We start from the raw sequence: 23,861 nt of genomic DNA on the forward strand, positions 1-23,861 counted from the left end.
TTCTTTACTTTCAATGATTCAGAAGGCATACTTAAAAGTGATGCATAGATTTAATCAATCTGCTTCCTACTTTCCCTTTTGTTGCATCTGCTGCCCTTGGAAACAAGCACATAGAAGTGCTTCTTCACATTTTTTCCTCATCAACCTGACAAAAGGCAGTATCTGTCCATCTGGTCTGATATACAATCAAAAACAAAACAGGGCCAGCTGTTGAGGCTCTTCTAATGAGCAACCCCTCCGGGGTGTGTACATCTTCATATCGTCTTACCTGGGACCTTGCATGGAGCAGTTTGCAAATAAACTTGGGTGTATTTGTTTTTAATTGTCCCACTAGCTAGGCTAATAATTTTTGAATTTCAAATATTGTTGTGATTTGTTTCTTCCTTTATATATAGCCAGCAATTAGCTTGTTGTGATTATTCAGCATTCACAGCATTTCTTTTGAAATTCAAATTAGCATAACAGTCAAAGTATTAAACACATACAGTATCCTTCGAGTTTTCCAAATGTGCTTAATCTGAAAATCCTAGTTCAGCAGGAATCATGAGAAGGCATTTATGCCTTTAGACCAGCCTTGGGAAAAATTAACAGCTGACAAGGAAAATATGCTTTCATTGATGTATTTATTGATCATCAGGAGCTTGATCCAGAGCACACTGAAGTCAATCGGAATCTTTCTTCTGAATCATGCTTTGAGAGGGTGGCCAATTCTGAAATTTGCTTTCTCAGTATGATTAGGCTAATAGCATGTCTGTATTTGGCTGTTGAACATATTGTCCAAAGCTCTCAAGCCTTTTTGGATCAAAGAACTATAGAATTCTTGGATTAATATTGTCAAAAATTTTATATTACAATGTGTCCAGTACAGAACATTATTTCTGGGATATGTATGTTACCAAGTTGCTGTCATTTGCACAAAGGAGGAAAGAAATAGTTTTCATTGGATTTAGTTTATATTGGATCCTTTCATGTTTTCAACATCCTGCTCAATCCTAGGTGCTAAAGAGGAAGCTTTAGGACCCACCTCCATTCTGTATCATCTTCACAGCCAGGGAGGGCCCACTCACAGTGGGACCAGTGCGAGGTTTGCTGCACCACAAGGAGTGAGGTAAGATCTGAGGGGCTATATGTAGGTTGTTCATCCCTGATAGGATGCAGGACCTTAGTACCACAGAGGCTTCCTGTGTGACGATATCCGAATGGCAAGTGAGGAAACAGCCAGGGCAGAATTATGGAAGCCTGGAACAGGCTGGAGGAGTTGCTGCTGCAATGAGGATCCTTCAGTCCTGCACCCCCTGACAAGAGTGTGTAGTGTGCAGAAGGCTGCTACAGCCACTCTGCAGCTGGTGCTTGGGAGGATGTGATTCTTCCTATCCTCCTACAGGCTGCCTAGTGCCCTACTCACACTGGGCACCGGCATGAGGTTTCGGCCCTTGCTCCACAATTCCTATAACCCATTTGGAAAATACATTTTATTTGTAAGAAGTGTATTGTTCATTGTGGGACTGCAGTTATACACCAAAGTGAAAAGACCCAGCAGCAGTAAGGCCATGACAGAGACAGAGAAAAGTGAATTCACAGAGAAATGTTTCCATTTCCCCAGAGTATATGAAGAAACAGGAAAGGAACAAGGAAAAAAATGGAGGGAATAAGAAAAATGGACATTTAAAATCTCCCCCTTTCTACAGGCAGACTCCTGGACCCACCTTGTGCTCCATGTCGGTGAAGGGGACCCTGTGCACAGAGCTCATTGCAGGATTACAGCCTTAATTTGAATAATCTTCCCATTTGCCTCAGGTACTTATATGGCCCCCCATTACCATAGTATATGAGCACCTTATAGTCTTTAATGTATTTATCGTCAGCCCCCTGAGAGGTAAGGAAGTATCTGTCCTCATTTGACAAGATGGGCAACTGAGGCTAAGTGACTTGCCCAAGATCACACAGGAAGTCTGTGGCAGAGAAGAGAATTGTACCTGAGTATCCCAAGTCCTAGGTTTGTGCCCTAACCCTGGACCATCCTTCCTCTCCCAGATATCTGGAAACTGTATCAAGTGGACAAATCATAGTAGTTGCCTCATTAATGACATAATGTATGCTAGAAATCTGGTACCTTGTGGTGGAACAACTTAAATTTATTCCTGCTGTGTAAACAGTGGCATAAAACTGAATAACTTGCTCATGATATAATGAAGCAAAAAAAATAGTGGATCTAATTGTGTGAGATTCCAATCTCTTGTAATAAGGCACACAGGACATTGCTCCAAAGATCCAGAGATAAAAGAAAATCTGTTCTGGAAATAGACAACTAAAGAGATATGGCTGTGATGGGCCCAGTAAAGGAACTTTTGATTTTCAGAGGTGCTGAACACCCATAACGCCAGCTGAAATCAATGAGTGCTGCAGGTGCTCAGGACCCTTTGAAAATCAGACCCCTTAATGAAAAGAAGAACTACTGAGAAGGATTGAGTCAGTAAATATTTTCAGGGAAAACATAAGGGTAGTAAAAAAGCAAAACAAATTAACATGGGTCAATCAGGTTGAGACAGGCTTTTACAAATTTATTCGGGGGGGGGGGGGAGAAATGCAGTGAGAGTAATTTTGCCAACCATTACCATACAGTTCCCACAGATATAACCTACTCTAAATAAAAGGCAAGAACTGTGCTAATCTCAAATTCCACTGTGAAGAACTGTTGGCAAACCTTGACTTTTTAATAGTGGCCCTTGTACTTTTGAGAAAGTAGGCTCATTAATGAGGACGAAGATTAAATTAGTGCTGACTCAAACCTCTCTGTGCTAATGAACTCCTTTTTAATGAACTCCATTTTCCCTCCTTGTCTTCAGTAAGAAGAACATGGAAAAGAAATCTGAATAATTCGGAAGGTTCCTGTGAAATATCCATTTTAAAAGAATAAGTAATAGAACTCTTGGAATGTCTGAACAGATGCAATCAGCCAGTCTAGGAACAGCCCAAGGATATTAAGGGAATTAGCTAATAAATTCCATTTACAATTATTTCTGAATAATAAGACAACAGGAGAGGAATCCTGAATGAAAGCAAATGTAGAGTCAAATTTCATTATCCAGTCAGAAAAGGGAATCCTGACAATTACCATAACTTGTAACTTCTATCCACAGTAAAAAAAGAATGGAACAAAGACAAAATAAACAAATCTAGGGTGAGCCCTGAGTTACAGGTAATGTGTTTTAGGGTTCTATTCCAATGTCTATGGATGTCAATGAAAGAATCACACTCAGTGTCCATGTGCTATGCCACCCAGCTTTGGAATAGTCTCTAGGAGGAGCCCGTTCTATATGCCTGGCCTCCCGGGGCGGGGGGGGGGGGGAGAGAGGCGGTCTCGATTTTCTCAAGGGTAAGCCATGTGGTTTCATCGCTTTCTTAGATTGGACGTCTGGGCCTTAAGCACTCCTGCTTCATACTGTGAGCTCTGTTCAGCGAGTCCAACTGAGAGATACCCTGGTAGAGACTTGTCCACTCTTCAGGGATTAATGGACCTCCAGCAAGCATTTTCAGGGACGCTCAGAGTGTTATCAAAACAGTCGGGTTTATTAGTCAACTGGAACACAGCTAGGAAGTCCTTACAATAGGAGAGAGAACTGAAGGTTAAAGCCTAGACCATTCTGGTTAGCCCGGAGCCCAGACAAGCCATAGTGAACACCATCGTTCAAGCGCCATGTCTCTCCATCTGACCTTTTGGTCAGACTCCAGGTGAAAGCCCTGACTTCCTCCAGCAGCCAACTCTTACTCCCCCCTCCCGCCCCACCTCACACCTTCCCAATCCTTTGTTCTCAAGCTGTGAGACATTGCCCAGCTTCCCTGCAGAGAGGTGGGAAAATCTATCTCCCTCTGGTTATTGCTTGTTAGGGAAGCAGTGGGGGCAAAAAACTTATCTGGCTTTAAGATTAGACTTGATAAGTTTATGGAGGAGATGGTGTGATGGGATAACATGATTTTGGCATTTAATTGATCTTTAAATATTCATGGTAAATAGGCCCAATGGCCTATGATGGGATGTTAGATGGGGTGGAATCTGAGTTATCCAGGAAAGAATTTTCTGTAGTATCTGGTGAATCTTGCCCATATGCTCAGGGTTTAGCTGATCGCCATATTTGGGGTCGGGAAGTAATTTTCCTCCAGGGCAGATTGGAAGAGGCCCTGGAGGTTTTTCACCTTCCTCTGTAGCATGGGGCACATGTCACTTGCTGGAGGATTCTCTGCTCCTTGAAGTATTTAAACCACAATTTGAGGACTTCAATAGCTCAGACATAGGTGAGAGGTTTTTTGCAGGAGTGGGTGGGTGAGATTCTGTGGCCTGCGTTGTGCAGGAGGTCAGACTAGATAATCATAATGGTCCCTTCTGACCTTAATATCTATGAATCTGTTCAAAGAGGCAGTAAAACATTTGTCTCCATGGATGCCCATGGATCTTTTACTCCAAAAATTTCAGTGGAATACAGCAGACCTCTGTCATACTTTGTCCAAAATAACCAAAAACATTTCACATTAAAACTTCAGAAAAACAAAAGTGTGGAAAGGCGGGGAGAGAGAAGGGGGAAGAGGTGGAAAGAAACCAATTAAGCCGGTCAGGTCAGTTTAAAGTATAGGCTACCAGCAGCAAATTAAAGAAACTGAGAAAAAGAAGAAAAGGACATAGTTAGCTCTGAGCCAAGAATAGGCTCCCTGGGTTGAAACAGTTGGGAACCCTTATCCCCAGGTTCTCATTCTGGCTCTGGGAGAAAAGTGGGGGTTGTTACCTGCTCCTGCAAACCCTGCCATTTTGCACTATGAAACATTTTTTCCCTTCCTTTCTTTCTCTCCACTCCCCCAGGATGGAGTCCCAGCTCCAGTCTCTAAAGGTATCTGTTAACTCTGCTTTTGACTTTAAACCCTGGTTGTGCCAAATCATCTTTAACCATCCCTAACTAATTTACAACCCTTCAGCAGCCCTTGCTGAAGCAGCACCAAACTTGAAAGATTACTGGCAGCTTCCCATATCGCTGCCCTTACTTCAAACCTCCCACAAGCAGACTGAAGTGCCTCCTTTCCCCGGAAGGCATCCAGTCCCAATGGGCAGGGACCTTTTTCCACTACCCATATACCAAGGAGGGTGGGCTCCTCAGCCACCCTCCATCCCTCTGGGTCACCTAACACTTCCTCCATTTCCTTTTTAATCTCATCCCAGGTTGACCCCTGCACCTGGTATGGGCCCTGGTTCTTCCTTATCCATTTATCCAAAAAATCCTTTACACTGGCTTGCCAGAACCTGCAACTACTATCATGAGAGTTCGCTATACCCCCTCCAAGCAGTTGCACGGACTGCTGGGGAGCAGGACTTACAGGCTGCCACTTACCTGTCTGATGCGATGTATCCGAGTCACGGCACCAAGATGTTAGAGAGCTTATTCCTTCACCCACTTACTTCCCTGGTCCCTCTCGCATGAACAGAGAGCAACAATACCCGAAGTCCAAAGGTGCAGACAATTCTATTTTTATTGGGGTGAACTTCCAGCAAGCATGATTCCAGTTTCCTTCGTTAGTGTCCCCCTTCCCAGCTCTGACACCACAGAGCCTTACCCGTGTCCCTGTTCCCATTCCCTCCCTTAGCAAAACATGATTCCAATTTCCCCACCCCCATTCCCTGTTCTCTTCCTCCCCCCACTTCCTGATTGACTGCAGACTATATAGTAAAACTTGAGTTCTGCTTAGCTATACCTTAACCAATCATTTTACTGAAATTTAACTAACCAATCCTAACATATTGTAACATGATTATTTAACCAATTATATCCCACCACCTTAATTAGCTTACACCTAGCAAAATTAATTACACAGCAGACAGGAACAATCACAGAACCAGACAGAGATTATACAGACAAACAATAGGGAAATGGGGACTACAGTGATAGAACAAACACAGAAACGAGGATTTCACATCCCCGCTATTGATAAGTGAGTTCTTGCCAGACAGGATGCTATCAAACTAAGTTTTCTTTTACATTTTCTAGGCACTTCCTTTTCTCTGGAGGTGATAGGCACTATCAGGACAGGATTGTATTCCTAACAGCCCAATAGCACCTTATTTCAATGTGACTAGTTTGGAATGTGAGGATGTGACCAGTCGCTTCCCAGCTTATGGCTGCCTCTGCTGCTTAGCCAGAGATCTTAGCCTAAGAAGAGGGCCTCAGACTATCACAGTAAGAGAAGGACCTTACACCGGCACACAGTGATTTTGTTTCTTTCTTTTATACCTCTATAACTAGCTAAATGATAAGAATACACCTAAATTCTTAAAGTATAGGCCTTTACAGTCAGGCCTGAATATCTATATCCTAACAGGTATCAATGTCCTGGTGATTGGCTTTGCCATTGTCTGCATGGAGTCTCCTTTGATATGGGGTCAGCCTGGGCCAGTCTTTTTTTCTATGACCTATTTAGTTTCAGACACCAAGGCAACAGTCATAGCGGTGTCCCTTAGCGTGCCCTGAGAGCAAACAGTCCTTTCCTACCCACTGGATAACAATGCAACAATATAGGGGAAGCTGAGACGCACACTTGATTCATAACAATATTACAGAAAATTCCTAGTTCATCACAGAGAGCCCTCCATTGGCACAGGATCAGTCCCATTAACAATAAATCTTGGCAGAGAATCTGGATGACATTTTTGATAGGAATGTGGATGAAGGGTCTTAGTTAAGTATTTGATGCTCTTGCTCTTAGAAGGTATGCCTACACTGCAACATAATTAGTGAAACTCAAGTCAGTGAACCTTGGGTTTGAGAACTCAGGGCATGAGCATCTACATTGATTGCTGATCCTAAGCTGAGAATTTTTGAACCCAGGCTCCAACCTGGGGCTCTAGCATCCACAGCGCGGTATGCAGGCCCAAGTCCAACCAACCATACCCTAGACTGCCTAGCACCCTCCCGAAATGTGGCTGCTCTAGCGCTTTGTTCATGGGGAAAACTTGACTGTCCATCACTGGATGTTTAAGCAGCCCTCCAAAGCATCCTGCTGAGCTGTCGTTTTGGTCCTCGGGCTCCCAGCAACTAGAGCCAGCAATGTGGTGCAGTAACCCTTTGAAGAGTTTATCTCACTTTCACTTTCTCTTTTGTTTAGGGAAATGGGCAGAAGTTCAGTGATATGATGATGAACATTCTGCAGAGTTTTCTGACCCACTGAAGGTACCTGACAGTTAAGGATGGAGGAGGAAAAAGAAAAGGAGGAGCAGGACACAGACATGGCAGACTCTAATGGGCTGATGCTGCTCGTGACAGTTGGTATAGCTGCTGATGCCCCTTACGTAAACCAGCACTTCTGCAGGAGGGCCACAAGCAAATGTAAATATGGTAAAGGGACTCTACCCTCTATGGGGAAGAATGATTTAGAGTGTGTTCAGGTGAATGCACTGTCAGTTTTCTATGGAAAGGAAGTAGCCCCTCCCTCTGAGAAAGTGAGAGAAGGTGTCCCCTTCTCTTGGAGGTAGAAGATGTGCCAGTTGGAGGGGAAGAAGGGGATGGTTGAGGGATAGAGGCAGGCAGGGATGAGCCTGAATGCTTGTCTCCACTACCAGGTGGATCGACGCTGTGACAAGACGCTGTGAAGACCCACTAAATCGACCACCGAACACACTCCCATCGACTCTGGTACTCCACTGGAATGAGATGTGTTATTCATGTAGCTGGAATTGCGTAACTTAGGTCGACTTTAGATCGTACTGTATACCTGCCCCGAGAGAGAGACAGAATCTGAGAGTCAACTGAGATAGATTTCAGAGTAGCAGACGTGTTAGTCTGTATTCGCAAAAAGAAAAGGAGTACTTGTGGCACCTTAGAGACTAATAAATTTGTTAGTCTCTAAGGTGCCACAAGTACTCCTTTTCTTTTAACTGAGATAGAGAAAGGGAGAGAGGGCAGCCAGAGGGGAACTGGAACTGAGAGAAACCAAGAGTAAGTTGAGAGACTGAGATTGAGCAGGACAGACAGTCTTGCAGAACAGGGTCCCTTTAATTTGAAGCTGACTGGCTGGTCAAGTCAATCCTTGTTTTATGGCGTCTTCCTGAGCACTGGATCCAGTCATCTCATGTCATTGAGTTATTTTGTTCTGGAGATCTGGAACAGGAGAGCCAAATATCCCTCAGATCCAGTGAGTCTGGTCTAATGTATACCCCTGCAAGCAAGCATCACTGGAGTCAAGTCCATTTCTTCAGAGAGGTGCTTGTGGCTCAAAGACTGACTTGGGCTTTAGGCAGTGCCCAGTGAGATGTTTGGGGAAAAGGGAGCTTTGAACTAAAATAATAAAAATCTATAAGATAATAGCCTGTGCATACAGAGCTAGATATAGACATACTTCTTTTATTTAGAAGGTTATATTTAATGAAGTACACTTAATAGTGAGTTATTTTGTGTGTGTGTGTGTGTGTGTATTTGAACCATTGTAAGGTTTGGGTGTGTTTTTTGTTGTTGTTGTCTTTATTATATTGTAGGTAGGTGGAATCCAGTTCCAGTTTAAATAAAATCCCCGTTATGTTATTTTTTTGCCAATGAGTTGTATTATCTTGGCTACCTTTTAAATAACCTTTTATAAGGTGTACCAACTCCCCGCCTTCACCTACCAGGTAAATTATATCACCACTCTGACAGACCATTACTAAATCTTGGTTGGTGGTTTTGGGACAGGATGACCCCCAGATGAATTTCAAATTATAACACAATAACCCTATTCTGAGAGGTTTGTTTACACAGAGACTGGTGGGACCACATCACCATGCAGACCGGGGATGCCCAGCCGTGGGTCTAGAACATTTGCATGAAGAAATCTCTTTGCCTTGGCTTATGAAATTATATCCTGATCTCAGAGGCCCTTACAAAAGAAGGTTTAATTACACTCACAACAGGTGAAGAATGGTGGTTGAATGTATGTTTAGCAGACTGAAATCCTGCTGGTGCTGTCTATAGAACCATTTGGATTCTAGTGTCCTCAATGCTGTCCTCATTATTGTGACTTGCTGTACTGCACAATCTTTGTGAAGCCAAAGGTCCCTCTCAATGAACCTATGACAGTGACAAGATGCTAAACTGGTAATTAGCCATAAAGTGCAGCTACCACAGCTGCACCCAGGCAACAGAAATTAGAGCTGTTTTGTGCTCCCACATCATGGACTTGCATGGCCATTGGAAGATGGAGAATAGTACCATTATGAATGTGCTTGTGCAATGCTTCCAGTACATTAGATAAGGGGGTGTTGATTGCACTTATGATGATCACTTATGAAATGCTGAGGGGAGAGAACTCTGGATTTAGTGATCTGTATTGAGAAATAAATTGTTTGCATACAACTTCAATGTTGCTCCTTATGTGTTTATCATTTCAAATAGACACTATTGGGGATTGGTCCTGCTTTGAGCAGGGGGTTGGACTAGATGACCTCCTGAGGTCCCTTCCAACCCTGATATTCTATGAGACATGTTGTGATGAAGTGATGGCAATACAATTTCTTAATAAAATAAAAAAACTTTCTTTTTGAACGTTTATTAGAAAAGCACAATATGAAACTATTGGACAGCAGGCCAGTAGCCTTTCTAACAAAACACCAGCAATACCAAAACCTTTAACAAAACCATGAACAAAGTGCATAAACAAGTTCAAACAATGAAATCATTTCCAAGATGGAAACCACCTACTATGGTATGTCCCCTGGCCCCCTCTTCTCCTTTCCCATCATTACATGCTTGTCATGCACTGGGCACCAGGATTTAGGGGTGGAGGTAAACATAGAGGAGGGGCTTAGCATGGGGGACTGCATGGAGTACATTTGGCCTGTCCATCCACTGATAGGGTCCGACTCCATAGCCCATCCTGCCATGGAATTGTTCAAACTGTTGCTGATCTGCTGCACATTGCATTGTGGAGGGGACAGCAGGAGCCTGCAGTCTTGTGGGCAATAGTGAAAGCAAATGCTCACAACAGTTTCCTGATGTACTCTATCTTCCTCCCTTAACTGCTATTCCTCATCCAGAAACTGCAAAACTAGTGTCTGTTCCTGCACTGAAATCCTGTCCTCAAGCTGTACAGCAAGTCTGAGCATTTCCACTTGCCTCTCATCTTACCTTTCTATTTGCTACCCAATGGTACAGGCTTCTACTGGAATGCAGGCAGCTGTCAAGATACTACAATCTGTGGAGGTCAATGGTCTGGAAGCAGACAAGACACAGATGGTCGCAGTCTCAAGTGTTTCAGGGCATGAGCATACACAAATTCTTTTTGGAATTTCAAGGACACAAAATGTTATTTTGTAAAACTGTACTTCAATATATTGCTAGAAGGATGCTTCTGACCACAGATGTTCCCTGGACACAGCCAGTTTAATTGCAGTGAAAGACTTGCACAGAGAATGGTAAATTAATACCACAATCACGCTTTTCTAAAATTTGCAGACCAGTTTGGACACTGGGGGACAGTGATCGCTGTGGCATTCTACATAAGCCTTCCCTATCATTTCAGGCATTCCACATTTTGGAAGACAAAACAGTTCCCATAGTTCCCGAGTGGCAAAGAGAGGTTTTGTTCCAAGCTGCTGGGGAAGCCAGCTGTGTATTCAAGCATATGGAGAGTAAACAGCACATCTACGAGTGGAGTGGGGTGGCCAGCTACCAAGGTGGCCCTCAAAAATATGCCTTTTCCCAAAATGTGACGATCTATCTGGAGTTCCTGCTTCAGGAAAAGATTTCAGCTATCAGCACCCAGGATTAGGTCAATATTCATGAGGGAATTGACAGGACAGTGTGTTAGCCTTCACGTGGGATGGTACCATGGATTTGTATAAAGAAAAGGAGTACCGGTGGCACCTTAGAGACTAACAAATTTATTAGAGCATAAGCTTTCGTGAGCTACAGCTCACTTCATCGGATGTAGCTTATGCTCTAATAAATTTGTTAGTCTCTAAGGTGCCACCGGTACTCCTTTTCTTTTTGCGAATACAGACTAACACGGCTGCTACTCTGAAACATGGATTTGTATAGTGGCATCGGAATATTTTCTTTCTTATTATCTATCCCTTTGCTAATGGTTCCTAACATTTGGTTAGCTTTTTTGACTGCCACTGCACAGTGAGCAGATGTTTTCAGAGAACTATCCACAATGATTCTGATCTGGTTTTTGAGTGGAAACAGCTAAGTTAAACCCCATCATTTGTATGTATAGTTGGGATTATGTTTTCCAATATGAATTACCTTGCATTTATCAACAGTAAATTGCACTGGCCATTTTGTTGCCCAGTCACCCAGTTTTGTGAGATCCTTTTGTAACGCTTCACAGTCACTTTGGACTTAACTGTAATTGTGTACCATCTGCAAATTTTGCCGGCTCACTATATATCTTCTTTCCCAGACCATTTATGAATATGTTGAACAGCACTGGTCCCAGTGCAGATCCCTGGGGGATGCCACTATTTATCGCTCTCTATTGTGAAAACTGACCATTTAGTCCTACTCTTTGTTTCCAGTCTTTTAACCAGTTACAGATCCTCGAGAGGACCTTCCCTCTTATCCCAAGACTGCCTACTTTGCTTAAGAGACTTGGGTGAAGCTTTCTGAAAGTCCAAGTACTCTATATTCACTGGGTCACCCTTGTCCACATGTTTGTTGACCCCCTCAAAGAATTCTAATAGATTGGGGAAGCATGATTTCTCTTTACATAGGCCATTTTGATGCTGCCCTAACTTATTGTGTTCATCTATGTGCCTAATAATGCTGTTCTTTTCTATAGTTTCAATGAATTTGCCTGATATTGAAAGGTTTCAAAGTAGCAGCCGTGTTAGTCTGTATTCGCAAAAAGAAAAGGAGTACTTGTGGCACCTTAGAGACTAACAAATTTATTAGAGCATAAGCTTTCGTGAGCTACAGCTCACTTATGAAGTGAGCTGTAGCTCACGAAAGCTTATGCTCTAATAAATTTGTTAGTCTCTAAGGTGCCACAAGTACTCCTTTTCTTTTTCCTGATATTGAAGTTAGACTTACCATCCTCTACTTGCTAGAATTGCCTATGGAGTCTGTTTTTTAAAAATCGGTGTTATATTAGCTATCCTCCAGTCATCTGAGGTCTTTAAACCATGATTTAAGGACTTCAATAGCACATAGGTGAGGTTTTTCGTAGGAGTGGGTGGGTGAGATTCTGTGGCCTGCGCTGTGCAGGAGGTCGGACTAGATGATCAGAATGGTCCCTTCTGACCTTAGTATCTATGAAATCTATGAAATCTGCCACAGAGCCTTATACCACAGTTAGTAGTTCTGCAATTTCATATCTGAGTGCCTTCAGAACGTTTGGGTGAATACCAGTTGGTCCTGGTGACTTATTACTGTTTAATTTATCAATGTGTTCCAAAACCTTCTCTAATGACACCTCAATCTGGGACAGTTCCTCAGATTTGAAGAATGGCTCAGGTGTGGGATCTACTGCAGAGGATGTGAGGGAAAGAGCAAAGAATTTATTTAGCTTCTCAGCAACGGCCTTGTCTTCCTTGAGTGCTCCTTTAGCACCTCAGTCATGCAGTGTCCCACAGATTGTTTGGCAGGCTTTCTGCTTCTGATGTACTTAATAAAATTGTTGTTAGTTTTTATGTCTTTTGCTAGTTTCTCTTCAGATTCATTTTTGGCCTGCCTAATTGTACTATTACACTTGACTTGCCAGAATTTATGTTCCTTTCTATTTTCCTCAGTAGGATTTGAGGGAATTTTAAAATTTTTTAAATTGTCTTTTTGTCTCTAACTGCCCTTTTTATTCTGTTTAGCCAAGGTGGCATTTTTTTTTTAATTTGGAGTATACGTATAGTTTCTGCTGCCAGCGCCACAGTGAGCTGCTCCTCCAGGGGAGCATCAAAAAACGCATCCGAATACATTCCCAGGGTGTTCTGCAGCTGCTCCTGTGGGAAAGCCTCCTTCGGGACTGATTTAATCACTGGAGTCAATTTGGTGGCCTCATCCACCACCTGCTTCTGGCTCCCATTCATTCCCATTCTAGATTTTGGGGTCATCAGGTCACCATCCTGGCTGACCAGGTCATCATGCACCCCAGTTGGCTCTGTCCTAGGTGTAGTAGCCAGCACCCGGTCAAAATTAACAGCAAGTTCCCAGAGGTGGGGTTCTGCTCCCTGGCTAAGCACTCCAAGACCAACTACTGCAAAGTACGTTCCCTGCACTGGTCATCAGTCCAGTACATTTCCAACATGGCCAGCTTAGCTCTATTTAGTGATAGGCATAGTCATTCCTGGTACACTTACTAAAATCATTGCTTCACTCACCTCACACACCAGAGATTCAACAAAATCTGGCTGTGCCACGATGACTAGGAAGGAGCAGGCTTGGCAAAGGACTTCTGGCTGGTGGCCATTGCAAATGTAGATGAAGGTTCACTGTATTTGCTGCGCAGCAGTCAGAATACAAAGGGAAGGTTAAATGTTAAGCTGTACTTGAGCCAAGGTGGTTGCCTCCATTTCCTAGGAGTCGATTGGTGACTTGTGGGATAGAGAGGACAAAGAACACTTGTACAGGGATTTGTGGGACAGCATTTGTGGTCTCCTAGGCCTGAGTCCAGAGTGGCTGTGTCCACACTGTAGAACAATAGGATTTGAACCTTAGGTCCCAGCTGGACTTGGGCTTGTACCCTCCATCCCTGTGGGATCCTAGGACCCTTTGTTTGAGCCTGAGTCAGAGAGAGTTGTGTGTAGCTAGAAGAGGGGTTAGGGCTTGAGCCTGGGTCTGAGCCCAGGCTCATATTGCAGTGTAGGCATACCCAAAATCTTAACTGGAAAGCTAAGTGAAACTGACTTGAATAAAAACACTATCCCATAGACTGAAACTGGATAAAATGACATTAACAGGTAATGATAAATAGCAATCTAGTGAGCTGGCAAGAAGATGGTTTGTGGGGTACTGCAGGGATCAATGAGTCATATTGTAGCCCAAGAGCCTCATATAGAGGGAACCCTCCAGTTGTGTGCCTCTCCCTCCCAAATCTCCAGATCCAAGCACCCTACATTTTAGAAAAGTTTTGATGTATAGATTAAATCTTGAAATGGTTGGAAATGGTTTATTTCTTCAGAAAACAAATTACTTAACAGCAAAAATTAGGGTATTGAAAAATTTTGGCCCATACCCAAAATATTTCAATTCAGAAATGCTCTATGGGCTTCATGTGAGTTGTAGTTTGGTTGCCTCCATGTTTTCATTCTCCTCTACAGCTAGGCTCCTTGGTTGAACTATGTCTACCATGATGCACCATGATCTGCCCTGTGGTAAGCAGATGTCCTGCATCCTTGGACTCACAGAATGTGGTGTATCATTAGAGATTTAGTCCAGTAGGAAGCTTGGCCCACAGAGGAGAATGGGGACATGAAATTATTAAACTACAACTCCTGTGAGGTACTGTGGGAGCATTTCCAAATCAAAATATTTTGGGGTTTGGCCATTTTATTTTTTGATGAAAATCAAATTTTTTAATGGAAATCAGATCTCTTTTTGAGAAATTTTGTTTAGTTGAAAACCTAATTTTCCATTGAAAATAGATTTGATGGATTTTTTTTTAAATCTATTTAAATCCTCTATATTCAATAAACTAAACCCCAGCATAAAAAAGCATGACCTCTTGATAAACCTGGGAAACACTGGACTCAGATCTCAACTTTGAAGTTTAATTTAGCATCTTCATATATTCCCTTTTAAATTAAATTAAACAATTGGACACAGAAGTGGTTGCACTAATTAGACAAATGTACTTTGCTACTTTAGTTTGCTGCATCTCATTGATTGAAAACATTAGGTCAGGATTCTTGGTATTACAAAATTGTATTTGTTGTAGTGTTATACAACTACCTTATAGTGCTCCACAACACTTCCTGAGAAAATCAATGGTGACCTTGAAGTTAGGGATCTATTAGTTTAGTTCAAGTCTTGTTATGTTAGTAGAATACAAAGATGCTGATGTAATTATTATGGAATGCTCCCCTTCTTTTTTGCTTAGAATACACTGTGTTCCTTTTTTACGTCCTTTGCAAGCATGTACTGTGACCTGTTCTAGTTGAAAAATTCTAAAAGGAGCAACATTATAGCCATACATAATAAGTCTGCTCAAGGACATAAGCATCAGAAATCATGAGGATAAAGCAAAGATAGAATTATAGGGCCAGATCCTCAGTGGCTATAAATCGGCATAGATCCATTGATTTCAATTCAGATATGTTGCTTTAAATCAACTGAAGTTCTTGCCCATACTCTTCATTTATATATGTGTTTGGGAAGATATTACTTGAAGGAACAAAGTCATGCTGAAGAGCCAAAATCTATTTGCTGTGTACGTAAAATCTTGACCACAGGCTCTGCCAGCAACTTTTCACATAGGCCGAAAGTCCAAAGCTTGGTTTGAGCTGGGGGCCTAGACCACCATCAACAATATTGGCTAAGAGAAGCTGAATAAACAAGAGACAACCTTGTTTTTGCCAATATAAGCATGGTCAGCAGAATTCTAGATGGGGAGCAGTAATTGGTGTCCTTAACAGAAGCTACAGACATACCAAAGTATTGAAAGGGGCCTTCCATGTTTGCTCTTTTGGGCGGAAGGAAATAGAAAATACCAACCTTGAGTTCATGGAGAGGCTTAAGCATGTCAGTATGAGATATGACATCCTCCCCCCTTAGATGCCTAGGAATACAATGGGGCTCTCTGAAAACAATTTCTATTGCCATGTACTTTTCAATGTCTTTTTGCTTTAACCCCTAGGAATGTACCTGTTGGACAACCAGAAGGCTACCTCCTTCCTATGGACCCCAAATCAGAATTCAACATATATATTTTATAATTTATACACTTTATACATTGTTTAAGGGAAAACACCTGTGTACTAACAATGTTGTATGTTAACCTGAAACCATGGGTGGAGTCATTATGTAATCTTTTAGACTATTGGCTTATTGCACTTATCTTGTCTTGCTGCTAGACCTATCCAGGGGCTCAGGACCTCCCACGGCATTGCTTCCCTCTACCCACAGATAACCTATATAATCTAAAAAAGAAAAGGAGTACTTGTGGCACCTTAAAGACTAACAAATTTATTAGAGCATAAGCTTTCGTGAGCTACAGCTCACTTCATCGGATGCATTTGGTGGAAAAAACAGAGGAGAGATTTATATACACACACACAGAGAACATGAAACAAACTCTCTCTGTGTGTGTGTATATAAATCTCTCCTCTGTTTTTTCCACCAAATGCATCCGATGAAGTGAGCTGTAGCTCACGAAAGCTTATGCTCTAATAAATTTGTTAGTCTTTAAGGTGCCACAAGTACTCCTTTTCTTTTTGCGAATACAGACTAACACGGCTGCTACTCTGAAACCTATATAATCTATTGTAATCAATTGCTTGGCAGTGTCTCTGAGCCTAATAAGCAAAGTGACAGCACTGTGCGGAATAAACCCACATGCTGGATTGTACATGGTGTCCATTTTTGTTCCTTCACATGCTCTGGGTACAAAGAGAGAGATTTTTCAAAGACACAAACGGGAGTCAGCTGCCCACCTGTCAGTAGTGAGCTGCTTCAGCTAAGCCTTAGGAACGGTCAGCCCAGCTTCCAGGCAGGTTCATGAGCTCAGCTGGGTTGTGACAGGTCTACTTGATTGGCTCACCCACCTGATTGGCCGAAGGGAGCCAGCAGGCCTGCTTTTAAGCTTAGCAGGCTCAAAGCTTATGCTTGCAGCTGTGAGTGCTCCTGTACCTGCCTTTTCCCCAGTCTGCACTTTCCTGGCTTGCTCCTGACTCTGGCTTTAACCATTGGTTTGAATCTTAGGTGCTGCCCCTAACTCAACTTCAGCTCTGACCCTTGGTTTCAGTCCTGGTTCTTGACTCAGGTTTTTGGCTTCTGATTCCTGTTCCAATCACTGGGCTTGACCACCCATGCCCTAGTTGTGACACCAGCTCACAATGACTTCCAGTCAATTGGCTAAATGGCAATTTTATCTTTAAAAATAATCTTCTTGGAGCCTGCTTCTCCATTCACACAAATGCTTCTCCTAGCATTTAATAATAATAAAAGTTAAAAAGTCTTGGTACACTTCTTAATAGTTAAATTATATTTCTTGGCTTTTGCTACCTGTCCAGCACAGATCACTGCAGGGCTTAGAATGATGCATAGTGATATTTGGGAGTGGCGGGTGGCCGTGCCTGCGGATAGTCAATGTAAACAAACTGTCTCGTGGCCTGCCAGCGGATTACCCTGCCAGGCCACAGGTTGCCCACCACTGGTGTATGACTTGGCCGGAGGGCTGAGTCACTGAAGACCCTCCACAGAGAGTGATTGCAGGCATATACACTCAGCAAGGGGGCACTCACAAGAGGTGAGTGTGATCCCATTACAGTGCTGCATTAATTTTGTATTGTGCTAACTTTTTTATTAGAATATCATGCTGTGCTAAGGGAAATGCTAAGTCTAAGTATATATGTCAACACAGTTACCTCTGTTTTTGAGGAGATTACAAGTTTGCCTGACAATGTCAATTTCATTTATACTTTTTTAAAATAAAAAATAAATAAAAGGCATCCTAAAAATAGGTGTATTCATAAGAATCAGAACCAAAGTCCACTGATGTTGGATAGAAATGAAATTAGATATTTGGAAAATGCTCCAAGGACTTGTCATTACATTGTTATGCAAATGTATGTATAATCAGGTTGTCTAACTAATTTAAAATAATTTGAATAGCTAAAAGGATAATTTCTGATTCAGTGTTCAGCATGTTAGCTTGCTTCCTGTGAGCATATCTTGAAAAAATGAATGTGTCCAACTTCTACTACAATATACTATGTATACTAACTTTCTCAAGGACACTTTAAATTTATTTTAAATTTAAAATACTATTTATCATCTTAACATGAGATAAAAATGTATAATATCTGGGATCATTCTATCTTAATTTTTATACAGAGCATTTCAAGTGTTAGAAGGAAAGGGATGATTGACGACAATAAAACCATTGAATAAAATCCAAAAATATGGCTGGTTAAAAATAGAAAGTGCCTATTGAATCTTCAGGTCTTAACCATCCAGATTACTTTTATTGACTACTCCTGACAATGAATCGTTAAAACTGATGGCTAATTTACCCCACTGCTTTATAGAAAGAGAGCACAATATTGGGTGAGAGCTATGCAGATTTTCACCAGTTGAGGATCTGGCCCATTAAGTTTAATTAATGAAGGCATCTAACAAATTTATAAAGATGGGAACATTGTACAGGGCTGGGTCTAGCACAATGTCAGTGGAATGGGAAAGTCAGCTAAAATATGGCTACCTGTAGCCAAGATTGCTTTTTCTGACCTGAGCTGCCCATAATCCAACAGAAATTCTCAAAGTCTTCCAGTAGCTTTTTGCTAGACATGCAAAGCCTCATTATCTGAGAAGTGGATCTGAAAAACCCAGCCAAAACATAGTTATTTATCTTAGTGGATGAGTCTGAAGAGCGGTCATAGGGGCATTAGGAACTATTGTCTGCCTCGCTGACGAAAAGAAAACCCAACCTGTAGGGTGGCAGACATGTTCAGTTTCAGTTGGTGCGTTCATATCATGCCAATTGCTTTACTGGTGACACTTAGCTGTTTTTTGTCTGCTAAACTAGTGACCAGACATGTAGAGCCAAAGCCTCAGCTGGTGTAAATAAATGTAGCCACACTGAAGTCAAAGAAGTTATGTTGATTTGACCCCCAGACTGGATTTAATTGATTAACATAGACCTTATCTTCCCGCTGATGCAGTGTATGGAACACATGGAACTTGGTCTTCAACCCTTTAGATGTGCAGGCAGTGAGAGCATGAGCTGAACCTATTGACCTAACCAATGAAGATCTTTTTACAGCTGGAAACTCTCCTTGCCATCACCATCCTCCTTCAGGATTGTGTGCAGGAGACCATCCCACTTTTGCTGCCCCTTGCCATGCGTCTGATTCAAATGGCAGACTCCATGGGTAAAATGGACTCAGGACTGTCAGGTACTGTCTGACTGCAAGTGACTCAGAGTTTTGAATCTCTTGAAACATTGCCTTTTATGGCAGAAACCAATGATGGTTCAGGATGACTCAGTAAGATGTCAAGTGCTTATTGAAAAACGGTATGCGTGTAATACAGTGAGATTGGCTTGAACTATATAATATCTGCATTGCCTGTTGGAATTAAAGAGAGAAAAGTGCTGCTAAGAGACAAATATAAATGGCTCTCTTCAGTGATGCACACTCATTTCTATGTATCTTCAGATTCAAACAATAGGCAAATGAGCCTATCACACAGGCTTTCTCCAAAGACCAATAAATCATAAAAGTACATGTGCAGCAATATGCAGGATTTTAACAGTGCAAGACCCATGAACATTAATGAAATATCCCTTCTGTGGTGCTTTGAAAATGTACAGACACTCATCATACTGTCACCAGAGTTGTCATACTGTCACCAAGAGGATATAAAATGTACGCTGTCCAGATGATAGTCTCACTGACTATAGATAGCCCTTAGGAGTATATCAAAGCTGACAAGCCAAAAAATTTAACGCCCTTCTTTAATTTTTACATGTACAACTCACCAATACACCAGATACCACCAGTCTCTGTCAGGAAGAGGAGGAAAGGCTACAGCAGTCTTAAAAACCCTGTGTTTTGGCTGGGTGACCCACCACACCAAACCCAGAATGCTGATCCTGCCAGGATCAGAGATTTGGGCATGCACATGGGGTTTTATTCAAAGCATATGAAGGCAATGGATAAACCCTATTGACGTCAGTAGGGTTTGGATCAGCTCCATGAAGAAAATGTGTGCGTGCTTGTTATGCCATCATTAGATCTATGCAACAGCTTGCTTCTTGGGAGCTGTCAGAAGTGAAAATGATGAGGAAACCGTTGTTCTTTGAAGTACCTAATGAGCAGAAACCAAATTTGTTAGTCTCTAAGGTGCCACAAGTACTCCTTTTCTTGTCAATTTAGTTCCCTTGCAAAATGGAGCTAGCAGGGAGCATAGTAGAGTGTATGGGGCATGTGTACAGTACTTTGCAAGGATTAGTTATATCTTCAAGGACCCTAAGTAGTAGGATTATTATATTATGGGCTAAATCCTTAACTGGTGTAAACGGGCAGCGATCTATTGAAGCCACTGCAGTTCTGCCCATTTACACCAGCTGAGAATCTGTCCCATTACTGCTTGGGGAAGGTTGCTTGCCCAAGGCTCTGCAATGAAGGAGTGGAAGAGCTAGGAGTAGTTGGGAGTTCCTGGCTCCCAGTCCTGCTCAGTTGTCATAGGGATATAGGACTGGACACAGGCACCAGCTTCCAATTGTTCCTGTGGGTGCTGAATCCTCACTCAGCCCCAAGCCCCTCCCAACCTCTTCCCACCCCTGCTCTGCCCCTCCCCGCCTCTTCCCTACCTCTTTCCCCAAGCATGCCTCATTTCTGCTCCTCCCCCTCCCCGTCCCTCCAGCACCTCCTCCATGCCACAGAACAGCTGATCACAGTGGCCCAGAGGTGCTGGGAGGGAGGGGGATGAGTTGATTGGTGGCTGTCGGTGGGCAGGAGGCCCTGTGGGGAGGGGGGAGCTTGGCTGCTGGTGGGTGCTAACCACCTGCTAATTTTTTTTCCATGGGTTTTCCAGCCCTGGAACATCCACGGAGTCAGCACCTATGGGACTGGATGAGACTTCCTGGGTCATTAAGTCCAGTCCCCTCTGTCACAGGCACTCCATCATATAATCCTGTTCATAAACTTACCAAGCTCCATCTTTAAACTAGATGCCATCTCTGTTTGAAGATGTGACCGTCTTTTCTACTAGCATTAAGAAAAACTCTCAAACCTAAATATTAGGGAATGTCACCCTTTGGGATTCCGAATCTCAACAATGTGCCTTTAAAACAAAAAAGACTTTGTGTCCAAATGATGACTTTGTGTCCTAACTTTTGCAAATGTAACTATATGGCCTTTGTGGTCCCTTCTCACTTTACGGTTCTATGATTTTACATTTTTAGAATTTATTCATTTTGCGTATTCATTGTTTTGATATTAACTTTTTAACATAGTGTAATAAACAGGACTGCCTTACAAAGAGCTGATGACTCATTTAAAATAACAAAATCACCAATATGGGCCTCTGTATAACCAGGAATAAAAACAACCACCCACACAAAAAAGACTGATGTTGGAAGATACTGTTCAGAGTGTTTACATTCTAAATTGCGCTCTTTGAAATCAAGAAAATCTCTTGGGAAATATTTGAATTTCATGTGATTAGGACCTGAAAATAAAGGTCAGTGTGCATTTTAATACTTGAAGCGGAAAGGTTTGAATATTTTATTGTCATTCACCCTGGTAATATTTACAGCTATTAGAACCAATTTTGCAAAACTGAAGCAATATTTACTTTAGATGAAATGCACATATGGTCTTCATGAATAGTCAGTTACTTTCATTTGAGGCTCCATCACTGAGCTTGTTAAGTCACATAATTGTTGCAAGATATTCCACAATAGAAAATTATGTGCATTAATCAGGGTTTTACACAGAAAATGAAAACTGATCACACCTTACACAATAATGTCAAGCTCATCTCAATTCTTTCCTTCTCTCTTATACTTAGAAACTTTATCAACATTTCCTTGTGCTGTGTAGTTTGAGATCCTTTGCAACTGCAAATCTAGCCCTCTCAAAATGTTATTTGAGTGGGCAATATTTGGCTAAAGTCTATTAGCCCCAGTGTGTTTGCATGCAAGTGGAAGGAGAAGGTGCCCTTCCTTCCACTATTCCATCGACTATATAAAGGAAGACAGAATGCCAATGCATTCCCTGAGCATGTTGAGGGAGTGGAGTGGAGAGAAGCCTATCCAGAAGAATTCAACAGCTAAAGGGAAATGACCAAGGCCCTACACCTCTCTCCCATACACTATCTGGTGCTGGGATGGGGGTATGCATACTGCAGTCTTACAGAGGATATACAATAGTGTCATTCTGTGTGCCTCAGCGCTTGGCAGGAACAACGCTTATGGGCTCTGGCCCAGGCATTGAGACAGCTTCATGCTCTCATGGCCCGTGATACAAGCCATGACAAAGACCATAGTGTCTAGCTAGTTCATAGTGTTAGCCAGAACAGATTCTCAGTTACTTCGTAGTGTATGGCTAATATGTATGTGCATGGGATAGCAAACATGGAACAATAATTTAGATAAGGATTTTCAGAAGAAGAGAATTTCAAGCAAATTTCTTGTAGATTTACTTTGTACAAAGCACTGCACCAGATGACAAGGCTCTGTTAGAACATCCAGTAAAAGAAAAGAGGAAGTTTCTGATGAATGAACCAACCTCCAGATAGTGCACTGATGATCAGTTTATCATTGATGATGGGGAGTGGAGGGTCTTGGAGAAAGAGACCCTTGGCACTACCTGCCTTTCCTCTCTATCTTCCCCTCTTCAACAGCCTCATATTGTTGTTTCGCTTCCTCCTACTAACAATGGGCACCCTACAGCATCTCACTGCTCTGTTTGGTGGCTGGGTGTGGGTCATTGAGGTGCTCTCTTTCTGCAGCTGTACCATACTGGGAACCAGCAAACATGAATGTTTTCCCAGTGAAAAGTTCCACATGCTCAACACATTCAGTTGTCACCAGACCTTCAAGTTGGGTCTAGGGTTGCAGTTCCAAACTGGTGCACATCCTCCTATGTAGTAAGACCACTGTGGGAGGGGGTGCTGATGGTGATGACTTACAATCTAATTTAAGAGAAGCCACAACCAGTTCATGCAACAATAGGAGGGAAGGAGAACAAGGGTAACTGTAATATATTCACATAGTTACATAGGCCTGCTATGTGCTCACTACGATAGCTCTGAAGTAAGTGAGTGTGTGTGAGAAAGAGAGAGAGAGAGAGACATTTGGCCCCAACCTAATTTTGGCATCAAGCAGAAGTAGTTCTTGAGGTAGGATTTGGAGAAGAAGAGGTCAGTGACTCTATGACCTAGGCCAGGGATAGCATTTGGGGCCTAACTTTCTTTTACACTAAGGCCTCTTTACACTTGTTTAGCAGTGCAACGGGGCTGTAATGTGAGTGGAAATGTAGCATATCCACTTTTACACCCAGGACCAGGGGCTTTAAGAAGCAGGCCCTCCTGTAAGGCATGGAATGAACAACAGCACAGAGATGATTGTGGGAGATGTGGCTGCATGAACAAAGCTCAGAGTAGCAGCCGTGTTAGTCTGTATTCGCAAAAAGAAAAGGAGTACTTGTGGCACCTTAGAGACTAACAAATTTATTAGAGCATAAGCTTTCGTGATGAAGTGAGCTGTAGCTCACGAAAGCTTATGCTCTAATAAATTTGTTAGTCTCTAAGGTGCCACAAGTACTCCTTTTTCTTTTTGAACAAAGCTGATATCGTAGGCAGAGCGGAAAGGTATGACACAAGAAGAGGCAAGAGAAGATGAATAGAGGTTCAGAGTTGTGAAGGGCCTTGAAAGTGATGACAAGAAGCTTGAACTTGATGTGGTGGAAAACGCAGAGCCAGTGGAGGGACTCAAAAAGTAGAGAAAGATTCTCAGAGTGATGGAAAAGAAAGATGAATGTATAAAATGTTCCTAATATTGGAGGGAGATCTGGAGATGATGCAGATACAAACCAGACTAGTTCAAGTGATGGAACAGACTTCTTTTAGTATAGTGTGTATTTTTTGTCCTTCAGAGAAATAAATACCCTAAGGATTGACAATTGCAATGCCCATTGAAAATAGTTTATTTCTTTAAAAAATGGTTCCTCTTTTAAAAAAAAAAAGGTAAAAGGT

At 42.2% G+C, this 23,861-nt stretch overlaps 1 protein-coding gene across 1 annotated transcript in view; it reads left to right on the forward strand.

Moving 5' to 3' along the window:
- The first annotated feature begins 7,225 nt into the window (after positions 1 to 7,225).
- The window catches only part of LOC119859029 (prolactin-releasing peptide receptor-like), a 57,254-nt gene continuing 40,618 nt past the window's right edge, over positions 7,226 to 23,861 (forward strand). Inside the window, exon 1 of the mRNA XM_038410630.2 lies at positions 7,226 to 7,327. Within this exon, the coding sequence (XP_038266558.2) occupies positions 7,226 to 7,327 (102 nt within the window). The remainder of the gene's footprint in view (positions 7,328 to 23,861) is intronic.

Source organism: Dermochelys coriacea, chromosome 7, assembly GCF_009764565.3.
Source record: "Dermochelys coriacea isolate rDerCor1 chromosome 7, rDerCor1.pri.v4, whole genome shotgun sequence".
Classification (NCBI taxonomy): domain Eukaryota; kingdom Metazoa; phylum Chordata; order Testudines; family Dermochelyidae; genus Dermochelys; species Dermochelys coriacea.